Source organism: Seriola lalandi, unplaced genomic scaffold, assembly GCF_002814215.2.
Source record: "Seriola lalandi dorsalis isolate HSWRI2012SDOR001 ecotype SW California unplaced genomic scaffold, Sedor1 jcf7180002054657, whole genome shotgun sequence".
NCBI classification, from domain to species: Eukaryota; Metazoa; Chordata; class Actinopteri; order Carangiformes; family Carangidae; genus Seriola; species Seriola lalandi.
Window position 1 is genome coordinate 1,508,649 of NW_019525210.1, and position 19,258 is coordinate 1,527,906.

The window sequence follows — 19,258 nt, forward strand, 5'->3', positions numbered from 1 at the left end:
AGTTGAAACAACATAATTTGATATTAAATTTGAGCGCAGCTTGTTTCACAGCTCGGAGTCAGTAAACGGGAGCTGTCAGGAGGTAATTCACAGCAAACTGAGGGAAACACAAACACGAGAGGAAGAGCGAGTAGAAAAATGAGGTCAGAGCAGGAGGTTTGGGAGGATGTTACATGACAACAGTGGAACTGGACTACACGAACGGAAGTGACAGGAGGAGGGTTCGTCTGACTGTAGGAAAGATAAAGAGGAATAAAAGTTAAAAGCCCTGAATTTGTATGTAGTATAACACTTTCATCAGCTCACTCCAGCCGATATATATCTGGTTTGATAATAAGCTGAAGTCCTGGTATCACGGCGACTCACCTCTGTAACAGAACACACTCACTGAGCATCGACTTTTATGAAAAGTCAAACGTGTTCCTCGTGTTTTCTCTCCGTGTTCCAGATTTCTCAGTATCTACTGCAGACCCTGATGTTAGAATTTGAACCTTTTATGAGTTTTAAAAGAAAGATTCCTTCTATTTATTCACTGAAGATGACCATGAGATGTAGTTGGCTGCTGTCTAGATGGATTATTTCTTTACACATATCCTCAACCATAGAAAACAACTTCTGTGCTCAAATGATTTTATTTTATAAGAATAAAAAAACATTTCTGCAGAAAATATCCACCCAGGCTTTCCTCTATACTGTCATCTTCCCAAATTCTTCACCTCAGCAAGCACTGAAATTAAATTTGGTACATATACGCTTCAAATATGTGTGATCCTCAGGGGCTGAACTTTGTGAGTCCTATGAATTTTACATCTAGCGCCACCAGCAGGTCAAAGTTTACATTTGTGCAACACTGGGCTGTAGCTCATGATGGGATTAATCTAAAAAAAATGGTTCTGAGGCCGAGAACGTGCTGATGTGAGCGAGACATAAAACTAAGTTTGAAGCTGTTTTTTGTTGTCTGCGTTCCCTCCGCCAAAGCATTGACCAAGTGACATCACAAATGTTCGTTATAGCTAGAAACCAGTGTACGCACTGACTGTGTGTGTGTGTGTGTGTGTGTGTGTGTGTGTGTGTGTGTGTGATGTTTCTGCGACGGCTCAGACTGGTTTCTACGGTGGCCCTGAGAGCTCAATGCACTGCAATTTAAGAAAACACAAATAGTCAAAATAATACAACCATATACACAAACGCACTGCAAGTAGCACAGACGACAACAGAAGTGTTTCCAGCTGTTATCCAGTACTTTGTGGCTTTTGAAGTTAAAACCATTGAACAAGCCAAAGCTGTGTCCTAATTCAGGGGCCGTATACTTCGGGGGGGGGGGGGCTGCATGCAAGACCGACTGCGTCGTTTTGGAAGCTGCTTCAAATGCGGCCGGGAAATGCGTCCTTCTTTTCCTGGGCAACGAAGGATCCAACGAGTGGTGTTTTTGTGAAAAAAAAGCTACAGGGTTGTCAAGGTTACTAGGTGACAGGGACCGGGGCTTTGCGATGAAACGGTAACGCCGGGCTACACCTGGTGACGCACGGCGTAAATCGTCCGCGGATCTGACCGTCTCGTTTCGGTTAGGTCTAAACTCAGATGGAAAGGTGTTGATCGCAAGGCAGGTGTTACTGTACACAGCTTAAGTGCAACCCAGCCAGGTTCATCAGCTTTTTGCGTCCCCTGGAAACACTTCCGTTGTCGTCTGTGCTACTTGCAGCGTGTTTCTGAAATTGTTCGTGTTGCAGGTATTTGAAGAACGTGTGTGGCTGCGCTCGAGTCGGTATATTCATGAAGTTGTAAATCTTCAAAACGACCACAGATTTTTTTTAAAATTGATTCATGTTCGAAAACCAACACAAATAACGGTTTTACAGTCTTGCTGCTGTAACAGAAATAAAGAAAACAGCTCTAAGGCGAAGGGCGACACATCTAGATTTTCTATTGATGAATGAGCAGGATGTTGTGAAAGAAAAGTCCTGTTGCGACTTCATCTTGTCGACTTGATCTTCACTCTTCAGGATCTGGTTTCCTCGGTCAGATTCCTCTTGTTTCAGTTGGCCTCTTTGATCTCTGATCTTCAGCAGACACTGTCCTGTTGGACTGTGGGAAACAGTGAGGGAAAGTTAACTTCTTCAGAAGAAATAATAGTCTGAAAAGTTCAGGTAAATGGTCAAAGATTGTTCAAAGTCCCTGCACTGTTTTATTTTTAATGGATTATAATGATCCAGGGCTTCGTTCTTCTCCTCGGACATGCCTGACGTGTCTCAGCTCCTCCTGTCTCCTGATAGATGAATGTTAATGAGCGCTGGGCCGATAACAAAGATGGCCGCTTCAGAGCTTCTCACATTACAGCAAACACCAGGAGACCAGAGAGCGGCTCCACTCCACAAAACTTTAAGAACTCAGTTCAAGTGTTTGACCCTCTGTGATTACCCCTCTTCATCGTCTTCCTCTCTCACTAGCAGTGTTAACAAGCCTCCTGTGTGTGTGTGTGTGTGTGTGTGTGTGTGTGTGTGTGGTCGCAGTGACCTAGAGAACCAGATATTGTGTAAACAGAGATAGTGTCTGAACACTTATTGGGCTGCTGAAGAAGACTCTTTATCTCTGCTCTCATCTTCATCCTCCCCCTCCTCTCCTCCATCCCTCTGAGTGCAGGGCATTCTGGGAGAGTACTGAGCTGCATGTTGGCAACAAAAAACATCATCTGGAGTTTTCCAAATAAAGAGGGAACATTGTGAAGAACAGTTCAGAGCGGTTGTCTTTTTTTTTTTTCTTTGACCGACTTTAGGTCTTAGTGACAAAATGCAGCCTCTCATTCCTTGGAATGGAGTTGGTCCATCAAAGCAGCAGGGACACCAAAGCAGGGGCTCCGAGCAAACCACTGCAGACTCGTCCAGCAAAACCTGCCTCAACTCAGCTGCGGCGATTTCATCCACCAAAGCCAATCAAACACATGCCCGCAAACATTCCTGGTCGACGACTTGAAACATTGGCACTGTATTTCTGCTGTTTACCTGATAAACTTTCAGACTCACGGCTCAACCTGGACTTGAGCACTAATGACTCGCACCCGGACTCGTACTCGAGCAAAATAAATGATGTCACATTGAAATTAAGACAGCTGAGTCTTTTGTGTTAAATCTCACCTTTTTGATTTGTATGTCCGCTCTTTGACTGGAGCCCATTTTGAAATTCGACTCAGACTCAACTTTGATGACTCGGACTTGGGCTCAAGTAATGGGAACTTCATTTTGGACTCAACTCAGACTCTTTTGGGGACTCGGACTCGACACTTGACTCGACTGACTCTTCTTTAGTGGCTTAGACTTGACTCAGACTCGAGTGTGACTCTTCTCTGGTGACTCGGACATGGACTTGGACTCATACACTGAGGACTCAAGACTCGACTCAGACTCAAAATTTAGTGACTCGACTACAACACCGCTTAGAAAACACACCGACACCAACGCAGACACTTGTGTTGTTTTAATGCAGGACTAATAGCTGCTGTTGCATCAGTAAAATGAGGATTTAAGACCTTAACGGAAGAGAAAAATATTTAGTCAACCTGCATGAGAGCCCTTTCGTTCTCTCTTTCTTTACAACTTTGTTTTCTTCTTTTCTTTTTTCCTATACTTTCCTTTCCCTTTTCAAATTTGAATCTATGAACTGAAAAGTTGAGTGTTTTCATACTTCATTGCTGTGAGTAAAAATCTTAATCACAGTCTGTTAATTGGGTATTTTTTATTGCACTGGGGTCATGGTACTTTTACATAAGGGTTTAAATGCATATACTGGACTACCACTGATGAAAGCCACCAGTTAACAAAAAGAATTATAAATGCCTTGAAAGACTCAGATCTTGTTTCAGTTCCTGACCGTGATTCTTCGTGTTTTTATCCTTCTCGGAGTCGTTTTCCTGAGGAACTCAACGTCGTTTTCCTGAGGAACTCGACACACCACAGTGATCCAGAGAGCATCAAATATCTCAGCACAACTCATCTGGTTCTCTTTTAGTTTTTCTAAACTGCAAAAACCCACAACAGTCTTTTTTTAGGAAGGACACGATAAATCGCCTCCTCGTTCGCCCCGAGAAGCGTTAATTATTTAAGAAACACAAATCAAATCCAGAACAAACCCCGGCAGCAGCAGCAGCCGACTTTCTGCTTGTTATTGAGTCTCGGCAGCACATTCACTTTGATTTCTAGTCTTGTTGTGCGGTGTCTTTGTTCTGCGGCTTTACAGCTCGGTGTCCACTGAAACGGGGGAAATAAGGAAGGATGAATTACACTGCAAAAAAAAAAATCCATTTTAAGGCTCATAATCAAGTCCTGAGCCTGAAATTCTTTCTTTTTACTCCTCTTCTGTCTTTAAATAAGAAAAGAAAGTATTGTTCTCATCTGGTATTCAGTTCAAGTCGCAGCAGCACGACATTATTTACCTCCTGGTATTAAAGTGTGATCTGGCTCTGGATACACTCTCCATATAATAAACTACCTGATCACACTCCATCTGCTATCCGCGAGCGCTCTCACCGTTTGCATTCTGCCGGCTCTGCAATCGTGGCATTTTTTTTTTTTTTGAGCGTGCTCGATATGCAAAGGAGGCAAGTCAGCAGGGAGGGGGGGGGCAACCAAAATAAACATGGCAGGTGTTACTGTACACAGCCACTGGGTACTATTTCCTCAACATCTCTAGTACATGGAAATAGAAACGATGACGACTCGTTTCCATTCGCCGCAGCTGCTTTGAAAACTCGGCTCTGCCTCCTGTTGAAATCCGAGGAGTAAAGAATCTATTTTGGGGTACTGGTGATGTTTCCTCTTCTCATTATGTACAGGTTGTGTTTCACCTGACTGAGATCCAATCATCATTGCTTCATTTACACCTTATAGGTGTTGTATCTGCATGCACACGCCATTTCTTACACATAAACTGGTATTTATATGGGGATGAATGTGTCAGTGGAAACACGTTCACAGTTATTTCTGCAGATGAAATAAGAATTATATCTTTATTTTTTATGTACATTTACATTTATTAATCCCCACAATGATCTTTTCATTTCATCCCGACTTGTCTGTTACAATATGAGTGTAGCAAATGAATCACTGATCATCCTTCCGACATGTAATTATCATGATTGAGATATCACCAACATTAATGGTTTATAGGTACGTGTGATGAATTTGAGGTACAGGCACTTTAAATAGCCACAGCCATGTGTGTGATGATCATACGTAATGATGGCTGCTCTGATGGAGAACCTCCTTCTTCTTCCTTGCTCTTCCTCTCAGTGACAGGTCTAACGAGTGGTGGGTCGATATTCAAACAAGTGATTCAGGGCGTATCTACGTCCATTTCTGTCTAATTGCGGGAGTGAAAATGAGGCGATGAATTGTGTGTGTGTGTGTGTGTGCGTTTGCACCCAGTTCTGCAGTGACTTGTGATTTATGACAGAGAACCAGGAGAATATGTCTGAATATTTTTTGTCTTTGTCCATGGACAGAGATTAAGAATTTTATACTTCTGGCCCCTGCAGGTGTTTACATGTTTACACTCTTCTAAACAAATCACTTATGTTAAACAGAACAAACTACCTGCAGCAATAATTTAATGATCATTGATTTTTAGATATTATGAAGGTCATGTGATAACCTCTTATCTTCTATTGTATATTTGTGGCCATGACCTAAAGGAGCTATTTGTAAATTTTGCTATTGCTACATAGCCGACGTTAGCATTAGCAGCTGTTTAGCCATCGTTGTGTTTACAAAACAAGAGCTACTTCTTCAGGGCAGACTGGAAGCTACAGTAACTCAGTATCAGAATGTGTCAAGATGGGCCGACTGGGCCGGAGCTAGCCGGTTAGCACGCTAACTTCATCAGAAGAAAAAGGGTGATATAAATAGAATCTAAACAAGGTGGTTTCTTTTCCACCACTGGAGACAGCTCTTTGTGAACACAGGAAAGAAGTTTGATGAAATGGCATCTGAAAAGCCTGTGTTCGGGATGAGGGGGTGCATATAAACATCCCATTGACTGTCAAGGTCTCATATACTGTAGCTGTAGGGTGATATCCCTCAGTCAAACAGAACATGTAGATGGAAAGGTGGGTGCAGAGAGGTAGAATGAAAAGTTTCTCCGCCCGACTACAACTATAAAAATGATTATCTGCCCTGAAATAACCATGGAAAACATAATATTGAGATAATGACTGTGGTATTTATACTGTTAAGGGGGTTAAAACCAAGTGTGTATACATGTAGAGGGAAAAACTATACACGCACTACAGACTATATATTAACAAAAATGCCAGTTTCGTTTTTTAACGGCTGGACACCAAGCAGCTGCATTACAGCAGCTGGGGGTTTGGGGCGTTGCTCAAGGGCACCCCAGTGGTGGTACTGCTGCTATTTCACATTTATCCTGCTTGCCCTGGGACTGAACCCACAACTCTCCTCCGTAACACTTGATGTTACTTTATTGTTCTCTTGCATTTTTATATTTTGTTCTTTCCTCAGGATGCCTCGTTCCTTCAAGGCCAAAAACAAACAACCAAAAAAAAAAAAAGACTTAATTTTCTCTCTCTCTTCCTGCAGCGGCCATTTTGGATGACCAGTCAGTGTGTGGTCGTGGTGAGCGTCTGGCGCTGGCTCTGGCGAGGGAGAACATCAACAGTCTGATGCAGGGCTCCTCCCAGGCGAAGGTGGAGGTGGACGTCTACGAGCTGCAGAAGGACTCCCAGTACGACACCACTGACACCAGTAAGCCTCGGCCCTCTCTCCTCTGTCTCTCTCCAGCTGACAGCGTGGCGGTGAGCTCTATCCCTCCAGCTGAATCTGCTCCCTTGACATTTCCAGCGAGGCTAAACTTCAGTAAGCGTCCGTGTGAGGAAGCAGAGCACAGCAATAAAGCGGCAACCTTTATTTAACAAGCCGGGTCAATAGTGCAGCAGGTGCAAATGGCTGTTCTACACTCTGTGAACCTGCACTTTAAATACCACACGTGTTCAGCAGAGCTACACAGTAAACACGCCTTAAAATGAACCAAGTAGTTCAATCTGCTGATGATTGAATCCGTAGCAACACCTCATGATTGATTTATCATAACAGAAAACTAAAGGTACAACAACGGAAGTTGTAAAAACAAGAAGTCTCATTGCACTGGTGACAGATTTCAAAACACCTGGATACGTCTATCTATCTAATTTTCCAGCCCAGATTAGATAAAGCCACGCCCACTTCTGTATGAGGAAAGCCTAAACATAACGACCAAAGCTGCAACCCTAACACCATATGGAAGTGGGTGTGGTTTCAACAAAAATGTCTGGACAAATAGAACTTAAATTATCGGAAATGCTAGAAACCACAGAGGGCAAGAAAATATATTAGAGACTCGAACTTACTGATTGATATCTGCTCAGACATGATGGCAGCAGACAGACAGACAGAAAGATGGATGGGTGGTGGTGGTGTTTTACAGATTACAGATTTACAAAGAGGGGCGTGTGTGTGTGTGTGTGTGTGTGTGTGTGTGTGTGTGTGTGTGTGTGGAGCAGGGTCACGGTGACCGGAGAGCTTGCAGCAGCGTTCTGCAAGAGCAGCTGCTGAGGACGTTTATTGATTATGAACTGCCAGCAGCGCAGAAAGAGACTTCCCGATGGAGAGGCAGCTAATGTTTTCTGTCAGAACAACATGCGCGCACACACACACACACACACACACACACACACGCACACGCAGACACACAGACAGACATATACTCAGATGATCCGGGCACAAATTGTACAGTACAAACGTTGCATTATGTGCATAGACAAACAGTGGGTAACAAAACCACCGTACAATAATAAAAACATCCACACTGAGGATGCACCGTCAGGAGAGGGAGACCAGGCTAATGTTTGGAGCCCCCAAAATACATTTGGGGAAAAGGGGCCCCCGATGGCCCCTCATATTGGCACATTTTACAATGACAACCATAAACCCTCTTAAACCTCCCATAAAGACATGCTGATGCCACAAAACCTCCGTAAGTGGGGCCCCTAATGATGTGTGTATCCCCAAGAGAGATGTTGCGAACACAGCATTTCCCATACATAGGCTCTGAGTGTGGGGCCTACCCAGGTAGATAAAATCACTTGACTTCAGCTCAGGTATAACTCACATTAGATAGATTTTAACTGAGTTGTGTGTGCGGCAGCAACTGAGTGAGGACTGGAGGCTTCTCTGTGCACAGCCGCCTAGCTGGTGTCCACTGATAGCCTGCAAGTGAGGCGTTTAGGAAATATCTGTAAATTGCAGCTACAGAAAATAACCTGGGTTACGCTCTCCCCCTTTAAACTTGATGAGTCTCTGCATGCACATCAGTCACACGGTTCACCACCCACCACCACACGGCAATTCTCAACCTGCGGGAAACCAAGGGGGGGTGGGGTGTGGGGGGGTGGACAGTCAGGTCCAGGTGTGTTCTGTTCTCTGTGTCTGTTTTAAAGTTCAAAAACCTGATCACAAAAAAAGGTTGTTTTTTCATGTTTGTTTCAAAGTAAAGCTCATGTTCTATTCTGAATGTAACTGAAGCTCAGTTCTGTTTCCTAAAAGCTTTTTTTTTTTTTTTTTTTTTTTGTACCTGCTGCGTGAGTTGATCTGTTGGTTTGTGGATTTTTCTTTTCGAGTCCTCTTATCTCTGAGAAGCAGAAAAAAGGAAAGTAGAACTTTAGTTCAAAAGAAATATCTAGTCCCTGAATTAATGACTACAGGAACATTCATTGTGTGTGTTAGTCTTCAGAAGTTTGTGCCTCTACTTTATGGTTTGATTTTCTCCCTATTTCTTAGATTTTGGTGAAAACAAATCACTAAATGACACAGTACGCATCCACCAATATATAATACACCCAGTATAACACAGGGTAGATATCTACAATCCATATTGATTAAATAAAGTTTTACCATACACTCACAGGGGGGAAGCTTTACATGTTCTCTGGCTCACCCCCCAAACACAAAACCGTCAAATTCCATATCTAATACAGACCTTTGTGTTTTTGTGTTTTTTCTCTCAGTGTGTCAGATTCTTCCAAAGGGCGTGGTCTCAGTGATTGGACCCGCCTCCAGCCCGGCCTCCGGGTCCACCATCAGTCACATCTGTGGGGAAAAAGAGGTGAGTCACATCTGGCCTCGGCGCTCCTGCTAACATGAGGTTGGTTTTTGTTGGTCTGCTCTTTCTTTCTTTTGGACGTTTTATGGACTTTATGTTTGGGCTTTTGTGTATTTCCTGTTTTACTTTGATATTATTTCCCTTCTGTATCGCATGGGTGGTTTACTTCCTGTCTTTGTCCAGTTTCCCTCCATTGTAATTGTCTGCCCCGCCCTAATGTGTTACACCTGTGTACTTAGTCTCAGTGCACCCAGTTCGCCTGTATTTGTCCCTGCTGTGTTCCCTAGTGTCTGATCAAGCTCCTGTGTTTTCTCCTTTGTTTTTGGACTTTGGATTCTGTTTCACCTCCCACTAAGACTTTTGTGCTTTTGTTTTAATAAATCTGTGAACTGTGCCAGCTCTGCTTTGGGCTCGTTTCTGCGTTTGGCTCTAGAAATCCTAAATCCTTGACAGTACATGTATTTAAATTTTTCGCACAGCTCTGGTGGGTTTTTGCACTTCTAAGAAAATGTGACTTTGACAAACAGCCAAAGACTCGATGGGGAGTTTCACCAAACTCTAGTAAAAGTGCAATACTTGAGTCACTGTTCTGAACTTTACACTTCAGACGTATTTCTCTTCCAAAGTCAAACATGATGAATCAAATTACAAATCATATTCTGATGAAACGGCTAAAGTGGGACAGTTGTTGACAAAAAAAAAAGATGATTGATTTCATAAAAGTATGATGTCACTCAAATGAAATTTTTAGGAGAGGAGATGTTCACATTTGCACCTGTGGATTTTTCTACAGTGAAACATTGAAACCCTTCACCTGCCAGGCAGCTGGTGTCAAACTGCCTGTATGAATTTTCTAGAGGCTTTAACTTCTGTTTTCCTGCCTCGGTGAATCTACACTAGTCCATCTCCGTCTGCCTTTAAGCCTTTAACCGTACTCATATCCTTTTTCCTTTTGCCTGACAGGTCTCATATTATCGAATTCTCAGCTTGGATTTAAAATAAGCTGTGCAGATCAGAGCGAAGCCCCGTTGAGCTAATTACAGTTTAACATTTAAACCTCTGCAGGTGTGAACCGAGTTTAAATCACTGAGCGCCGGATCACACAGGACACTTGGCCTCTGACCCGATTCTTCATTCATTCACTGATGTGATTAATTTTTCAATTTGTCATTAAATTTTCAGCTTAAATAGAGACAGTGTCAGTCACAGGACCTCTGCTCTGTGGACTGAAACAGTCTCAGTATTTCTGAAATCAACAGAAGCTCTCAGATTGTTTAATTGGGCCATTATTATACTTACTGTACTAAGGAGCCACGGAAACATTGGGTGCCAGAAACTATGGTTGAGCAATTACATTTAGAACCAGGTTTAGAGATCCGCCTGGCTTGTGTTTGGTGTCTCACAGACCTCACTGTTGTATGAAATAGAATCCATCCATCCGTTTTCTTCCATTTACCCAGGGTCAGGTTGTGTTGGTAGCAGACTTAGCAGGGTAGTTCAGTGGATCCCACTCCCGAGCAAAGCTTTCCAGCTCCTCCTGAGGGATCCCAAGACCCGAGGGTGTTGGGTCTACCCCAGGGTTTCCTCCCAGTTAGACGTGCCTAGAAAACCTCCCAAGAAAGGCGGCCAGGATGCATCTTAATCAGATGTCTGAACCACTTCGACTGGCTCCTTCTGACACAGAGGAGCAGCGCCTCTACTCCTGAGCTCCTCGCCATATCTCTATTGCTGAGCCCAGACACCCTACAGAGGGAACCCATTTTGGTTGCTTGTATCCGCAGTCTCATTCTTTATGCTCACGACCATAAAGGTGAGGGCTGGAATGTAGATTTACTGATCAATCGAAAGCTTTGCCTCGGGGTCTTGTCTTAAGACAGATGTGTTTACAGTTGTGCTGGAAGCAGGGTGAAAAGCCAGTCGGCATAGCGAAGGGTAAGAAGCGGTAATCGTTAAAATACGGGGATAAAGGCACACATTTGCTGACAGTCTCTCTCTTGGAAGACATTTGTAGTGTTGCATTCTTTTTGTGCATTGAAAGTGGCAGGAGTAGGGGTGAAGTCAGAGAGACAATTGGATTTTCAGTTTCAGAAAGTTGCGGCATACGGGTGGCGCAATACCAACATGGGAAATGTGTTTCTGAAGGGGTTCTCAGATGCAGTTAGAGGGAGAAACAGAAACATTTCATAATCAGATACGCTTGGAAACGTCCAAACACAACCAAAGTTTAACGCTTTACACAACAAAATTGCCTGATCCTGACCTGATGCAGGATACTTGATTAGAACTCGTGCAGTTCTGATCAGGTACCAGATCATTCCAGTCCAAAAGCAGGTTCATGTTTCTCAGACTCTATGAAATAGTTCCTAGGCCCCTGGGAAAGTTGCTGTGACGAAAAAGGGTTGTGAGAGTTCAAATACGTGCCCTGAACTAAACAAAAAAGTTTTCTAAACGAAAAAGAAAAGAAAAGATCACGGTTGTGGTCATGGTCATGCCCCTCACAGGATGAACCCTCTCCATTTGGACACTTTTTTTTTTTCTTTCCTAGTTTTCTTCTTTCTCTCCAGAATAATCCTCCCCATCGATCCTGATATGAATATTTCCTCTGTGTGGAGGTGAACTTCAAAGTCTCTGTGATTTCTGCATGAAACACTTTTCTAACATCGCTGATGATCGGGGCTTTACTCTATTTTCAGATTTTCCTTTTGAGACGGAACAAAGACTCGATTATGAGCGATTGTTAGACTGATTAAAGCTTTCACGTCTGTTATCTCAACTCCCTCTAAAGCCTGTATGGTTTGATGGTTTTTGAAATATTTGTTCCCTTGATGTCATCACCTCCCGTTCTCTCCCCTTCCTGCTTTTTAGTCCTTTTTATTCTTTTCTTTCATTTTCCTTTTGTGTTATGTTCCTTTTTCTTTCCCTTTTTAAATCGCCTTTCCTTTCCTTCAATGGTCAATCATTTTTCTTACTTCTCTCTACTTTCCCTTTGGTCGCTCACATGAAGAGTGGCCTTAAGGAAACCCCCTAAGCTGCCATCATTTCCTTTCTTCTGTCATATTTCTTTCCCTAATAATTCTTCCTCCTCCTCCCTCATTCCCTCAGATCCCTCATGTGAAGATCGGTCCGGAAGAAACCCCAAAGTTGCCGTACCTTCGCTTCGCCTCAGTGACGCTCTACCCGAGCAACGAGGACCTGAGTCTGGCCATCGGATCCATCCTGCGCTCTTTTGGCTACCCAACGGCCAGCCTCATCTGCGCCAAAGCAGAGTGTGAGTCTTTCCACTTTGTCCTTGATATCTCTTCATTTCCCCTGTTTGATGGTTACAGTGCCGCCTCATCTGTTCCAAGGTTGAAAACGTTTGATTTTTAGAGCCGCTGTAGCTGCTCTGCCGCTCAGCTCTCTGGAACCTTTATGAGCTCCTGTCCTGATTATTCATGTTTATCAGCTCGACTTGAGTCAGTACAGTATTTTCTGCTGGAATTAGATACTCGTGGAAGTGCTGAGTGGCTGAATGTGCTGTAGCAGGGACAGTCAGGGTTCATTTGGAAGCAAGACGTTTCTGCGAACTTGGAGGTGTTGACTAAAGTTTGGTTCCTGTGGCTGGGGGATGGAGTTCATTTGCACTCAAGGCAGCAAATTAACAGCTCTGAGGCGGTTGAAGATGAAATATGATAATTAGATTCTTTCAATAGAACTACAGTTTGATTTGTAAGGTGTGTTCGATGAAGTGCACTGGATAGGCTGAAGAAAATAATGTAAAGACTTTACTGTAAATATAAAGTAAGGATTAAAGTGTGAAGAGTCATGAGACTGAACTGCTGCCACGTTAAACTGATTGTGGGAATGCACTGTGTTAATAAAGCCAGATCTGATTGATAACACAATGGAATTTATTGGTGAAGTGATAAATAATGATATAATCAATGACTAAAAGGAGGGGCAGGGCAAGTGGGTGCTGCTAAATCAAAGAACCAAATATAACAAAAACAGGACTCTAGCTAAACAAGTTTATTTTTAAACAGACTTTTTGAAACTGAATTTTGAGTTTTATCTAAACCTGGCCCGTAAAGACACAGCTAGTACCTCACTAGTGACTCCCAACAGCGTTTATCACAATTCTAACAAAGTTCGATGACGAGAGGTACAATGGCGTCCGTAATAACTGATTTCTATTGAGGTTATCAGTGCAGGTACTGACATTATTAAGTAGATTGTATATCAGTCGAACATGGATCGATCCACATTAATTGTAAAATGATCCCAATGAGGTTCATGCAGTGAGATGTACTGATTTACAATGGGGAGGGGGGGTTGGTACTGGGTATCCACAGATACTAGTATCAGGAGAGGAAAAAGTCGGATTGGTGTATCCCTAATTTATCAATACTGATGCTGATCTTGTGTGTGATTTTGGCCTGCAGTCTGGGGTTTTGGATCTCGAACCCAAATTGCATGTGCAGTTTTTATTGCAGCCAGATGCATCAGCTAACAAAATGACACTGCAAAGCAACATCGAATTATCTTCTGTATTAAAACTAGAGTCCAGTTACATCGTCTGAGATGGAGCAAGACCATGCAAACAGCACTTTAAATGACTGCTTTATAAATCAGCTAGTGACCTCCCCACCCCCACCATCATGCAGTCAGCCGGTCAGCAGAGTCAAACATTCATTCAGTCATAATGTGTGTCATTGAGTCAGTTTGCGGATTAGCAGAGTCCTCAGACTGGATTAGAGTCTCTCTGATGAGCTGGATCGCTGTCGGTCGATAGTGTAAAGATGCTCTGATTTATTTATTTATTTCCTCACACTCTTGTCTCCTCTCCTCATGTCTACTTTCCTCAGCTCTGGCCCTCGCTCCCTTCCTCCTCACCCTCCCTCTCTTCTTTTATTGATCTCTCTCCTGTGTCTCCAGCTGACTGGGTTGCCCCTGCTGACTGTTTAAATGCCCCACTGACTTTCTCTCAGTCTTTAGCCTCATCCTCGGCCCGTTAACGGCGGCACTTAACGGGCCTGTATTGTTGCGGTGAACGGTGCTGTCAGCCGTTTAAACGCAGCAGGGTCGTGATGAACGCTTTATGGCGTCGATTAGCCAAGACATGCCGGCTGCTTCTGTCAGGGACGGAAGGGGGGAAACGTGGGCCGGGAACAGCTCTGAATTTTAACGCTGAGCTAATTCAAGTGCAGCAGCCATTTTTCTAAAAGTTACTCAGTAAATATTTCAAAACGAAACTTTTCACATCGGTTCTCCTCCTTTTTAAATGTATTGTTATTTCAATATTTGTTCCGTCAACTAAATAAAACACAGTCATTACATTCACATGGCTCAGACATCAGCTGTAGTGACAAAAATAGACAATTAAAGCAGAATTTGATTTAACTGTGAACTGGCATGGCTTCACAGCTGGATGATGTTTGTTTTCCTTCTGAAGATCAGATTGCTGTGGCTACGAATTCATTACTGTTTTACTTTTTAAATAAATGAGAAATGACCATCCTCAGCTCCTAGAGCCCAGTGTCCTGATGTGAAGCAGATATAAACAGCAAACCCTCACATCTGAGAAACTGAAACCTGTGAATGTTTTCCCTTTTGTAAAAATGCATTAAACCAATAATCAATCACTTTAACTGTTACTGTTGATCAACCAATCAATAGTTTCAGCACTAGATTCAATACTTGAAAAATCTTGGCCCTGATCTTACTTGAGGGGATGTAATTACCCACAGGCTGTTATTGTTCAATAGAAAGTGATGGATGTAGTTGTGTGAAGAAGGAAAAAAAAAAAAGAGAGCGACTGCTACTGTTACACCTCCACACACCTGACTGTCCACTCTGTAAAGTGTGTGTGATGAAGGTGTGAGGTGAGGGGGCTAATCTGGCTGAAGCGCTGTGACTGGGTCGTACCGACTCTGTGAAGGCTCGGTCTTCATTGATTCGACAACACCCGTGGTTACTGTTGTTTCCTGAGGATAGATTTTAATAACGACCCATGCGCAAATGTAATATATGTACATATATTGAATTTCCATGTATGACATACACATACACATATGTACATATAATATTAAAGCAAAAAAAAAAAAAAAAATGGAAGATATTTGAAATTGGAATAATTTCATAAATTGATATACATATTTGTATGGGCTAGACATATATATGTTTATGTATGTATGCTAATATTATAGACATGTTACATGAATATATGTCCATCCCAAACTTGTCGATATATATTGATACAGCGGGTCCAGAGGTCTGAGACCACTTTCCCAGAATGAGAAGATCGACATGATATATAGATATAGATAGATAGATAGATAGATAGATAGATAGATAGATAGATGTTTTTATATGTATATTGTTTTTAATAAACTTGCATGTATAAAAGTATCAGTTTGTAATCATCAGTTTAAGTGAATCCAGTCTCGCCTGTGTGGACTCACGGGCCCCATGTAGATTCTCTGAGGGGAAAATTAATGGACTCAACAGTCACCATTATCCCTGTCTGTGTTTATTGCCTCTTTTCAGGCCTGGATGTTTTTAGAGCAGCATCAGTCACTTGTCTCCCTAACCTGTGTCTTTCTCAGCTCCACAGACGTCCTGAGAGTTTTAACCCAGCTTTAATTCCATGTTAAGGGAAACACTCGCATGTTTACTGATGTTTTTTAATGAGGTTACACGCTTCTTTCCCGCCCTTTAGGCCTGCTGCGTTTGGAGGAGCTGGTCCGCCGCTTCCTCATCTCCAGGGAGACGCTGTCGGTGCGGATGCTGGACGAGAGTCTGGACCCCACCCCGCTGCTGAAGGAGATCCGTGACGACAAAGTGGCCACCATCATCATCGACGCCAACGCCTCCATCTCCTACCACATCCTCAGGAAGGTCAGAGATTCAGCTCTTCTCACTGACTGACTTCATGTGAACACTATGCTTCGTATCAACAAAGCATGACGCCCAAAACTTATACATCACAAGAAAACATAATAGAAATAAAGAGTTAGAGTGATGATATTTACTGCGACTCAGATGTCCCATTAACATGGTTCTTACATACAGTATCTGAAACACTGCTTTATCCACTCAAACACGGATACAAGGTTTCCTGCAGCTCCACTAATGTCAGAAGAAATGAATTCCCCTCTATGAAATATAACATTTGGCTTAAGGCGACATGAGCTAATGCTAATTCACACAGAGAAGCCAGAGTAATTAATGACTGAGGTGTTTAAACTGCTAGTGACTACATGATAGTTTAAGAGCTGTCTGACTCAGTTATAAACAGGTGGCAATGATTGATAGATCAATCATGTTTTATCATCATCATTATGGTAATTGATCAGAGCAGAACCATAGACTGTAAATAAAGATGGACGTAGCCTCTTTGACGGCGCCCACAGGTTTTTGAATAGCAGTTATGAAGCTCAGAGTGAGCTGCTTCGCTGTTGTCATCTTGGCAGTGCCTGACTCCGCCCCTAACTCACAGGTAATCCAAAAATGGGCAAAGAGGTGGGGTGTGTGTAGAGCAGAGACTTTGGTGCATGCTGGTTTGTTGCGAACATACGCTCACCTACCTGTCACTCAAAGTGGCCACGCCCTCAATTCTGCATAACTTTAAACCTTAATAAACAACCCGTACAGTTGTCAAGAAGGCGGAAATTAGCTGAAGAGTCCAAAACTGTTTTTTTGTACCAGGCTGTAAAGTCGGACATTTTAACATGGGAGTCAGTGGGGATTGAGTCACTTTTAGAGCCAGACTCTGGTGGTCTTTACAGCAACTGCAGTTTTTGGCACTTCAGTGTTGGCCTCATTTATCAGCCCTGTACGTTACTGTTTGAGCGGAACATCACAACATCAAAACAACCCCCCCCCAAAAAAAAAAACCTTTCGAGTTTTTAAAGGTTGCAGTCAAACAGTCAAACCAGTGACAGTCAGGTGGAGATGTGCGAGGAAAACAGTCACCACTCCACTGGAGGACAGACAGCAGGCTAAGGTTAGTCTGATAATCACACGTTTTACCACCAGAGTATCGGTACAGGAAAACATAAGCTCTCACTTCCTGCATCAAACCTAAGATAGTGACTGTGCCAAAGGGTTACGAACTGCAGAATGACATCTGGATATAATGTTATGAGTTTCAGTCCCACCAGGATCCCCACCAGAGTTTCCATCTGGTTATCGAGCTGCAGAGTTCGCAGGCATTGTGTTGTTAACTCCTGTGGGGACTGATAAACGTCCCAGTGCAAACATGAACTTGTTTTACTCGGCAGATGCAGCTGTTTAATGCACTTAACGGCAGACCTGGAATATCCCGAGGCTTTTAAAGAATCTCAGCTGGGACACTGAACAGTCCTGCTCCTCTTGTCTTGTTTGTTGCCTCTTTATTTCCTGCTTTGTTTGTGTGTTTTCTTCCTCTGTGGTGTTTACCGTGTAGAACGGGACCTTCACGCGCAGATTGGTTACGTGCCAAAACCTGGCCAGTGGAGTCGACAGACTTTACAGCCCCAAACTAAATCTAGCAGCTTTTGGCAGGTTGTAATTTCACTCTCTGCTCGGTAACCTTGGAGGTCTGAGAAGTTCAGAATACAAAATAACAGCGCTCAGTAACCTGCGGGCTTAAGCGGCGGGAAGCTCGCAGTGTGTGGAAGGTTAATGGTTTAATATCACAGGCGGTCTGCGGGGCGCTACGCTGTGAGGTTGCCGGTTGAAATCCCATCGGTGGTGGGAGAGTTGCTCTGTTGTTCAACAGGCTAAAGCCGAGGAAGCAGCAGGTTAGTTGTAGAGTTTAAGTTTGAGTTTAAGCTGCAGAAAACACAGATCTGCACCCACATCCAATCCAAACCTGAATCCTGTTTTGCCTGCATGTGAGGCATTCAAGGAACATCTGTAAATTGACGTGTCCACCGACAAGTATGCATGTGAGGTGTTTTTGGGACATCTCTAAATTGTAGTCTCTGCTGATAGTCTGAATGTGAGGCATTTAGGGGACATCTGTAAATTGTAGAGTCTAACTATAGTCTGCATGTGGGGGCCTCTTCAATGGGCTTCTTTTCCTCGGGGCCCCCCATAGTCTAGCGTCGATACTAGAAGCAAAAGTCTGGAGGAGGTCATGCGGAGGTCTGGTTGGAGCTCTGCTGAGCAGGGAGTAGAACTGAGGAGAACCTGCCCTCGGTCGGCTCTGAGTTTTGGATTTGCAGGTGAGAAGACGTGTCGATATCTAGGTTGAAACTCATCTGGGCGTCACTGAAAAGTTTTTCAATGCCCGGGTTACATATGAGCATATAACCCCCAGACATGTGAGTTTAGCCAAGATTAAAGCTGTAAATCAGCCAGTCAGAACCCACTGAGCTGCTTTCAGCTGCTGTTCCCCCCTCTCACTGTTTCCAACTTCATCACTGACACATCCTGTGGCTGAATTCAGAGACAGAACCACTGTTTCAAGGTTGTTTCATGTTACTCAACACGCGGGAACGCTGACACACTCTGTCAGGGTGAAACATAATTGTCTCCAATTTAGGACAAACTGGAGTGTGCAGCGTGGAAAATATAGAGCAGATGGTTCAGAGAGAGTTTGAGGATGTTTATTTCTGCTCTCGCCGCGCTAACTGAGCTTTTTCTTCTTCTTCTTCTTCTTCTTCTTCTTCTTCTTCTTCTCCTCTGGTGACATGCAGGCGAACGAGCTGGGGATGACGTCAGCCTTCTACAAGTATATCCTCACCACCATGGTAAGAGCTTGGAGCCTCGTCTGTACGTCCATCAGGAAGCGATCGGCCGGTTTCTCCTGCCCCTCCAGCCCCTCCCCCACTCGCTCACTCATCTTCCATTAAGATCCACTTCTTTTCTTCTCTTTCCATTCGTCCTCATAAAGACGATGATCCTCGCCTTTTTCGATACAAGTGCTGGTTTCATCCTTTTTCCATTCCTCTCCTAAGCCCCCTCTAAACCTTCTCTTATAACCTTATTTCCTCTTTCAGTCAGTCTGATGTTTTCCTTCTCAAAACCCAATCCATTTCTCTTATCTCTTCCTTTCCTTTTTGGTCCGTTCTTTCCCCTCTTTGTTTCTTCTCCTTTCGCCTTTTCACATCCCTTCTTTTTATCCTCCTCTTCTACCATCCTTTCCTTT

The 19,258-nt window shown here is 43.4% G+C and overlaps 1 protein-coding gene across 1 annotated transcript in view; it reads left to right on the forward strand.

Moving 5' to 3' along the window:
* Positions 1 to 19,258, forward strand: part of LOC111665665 (glutamate receptor ionotropic, kainate 5-like) — an 80,756-nt gene that overhangs the window by 8,327 nt on the left and 53,171 nt on the right. The window contains exons 2-6 of the mRNA XM_087177820.1: positions 6,588 to 6,752; positions 9,050 to 9,147; positions 12,247 to 12,412; positions 15,842 to 16,020; positions 18,807 to 18,860. Of these exons, the coding sequence (XP_087033946.1) occupies positions 6,588 to 6,752; positions 9,050 to 9,147; positions 12,247 to 12,412; positions 15,842 to 16,020; positions 18,807 to 18,860 (662 nt within the window). The remainder of the gene's footprint in view (positions 1 to 6,587; positions 6,753 to 9,049; positions 9,148 to 12,246; positions 12,413 to 15,841; positions 16,021 to 18,806; positions 18,861 to 19,258) is intronic.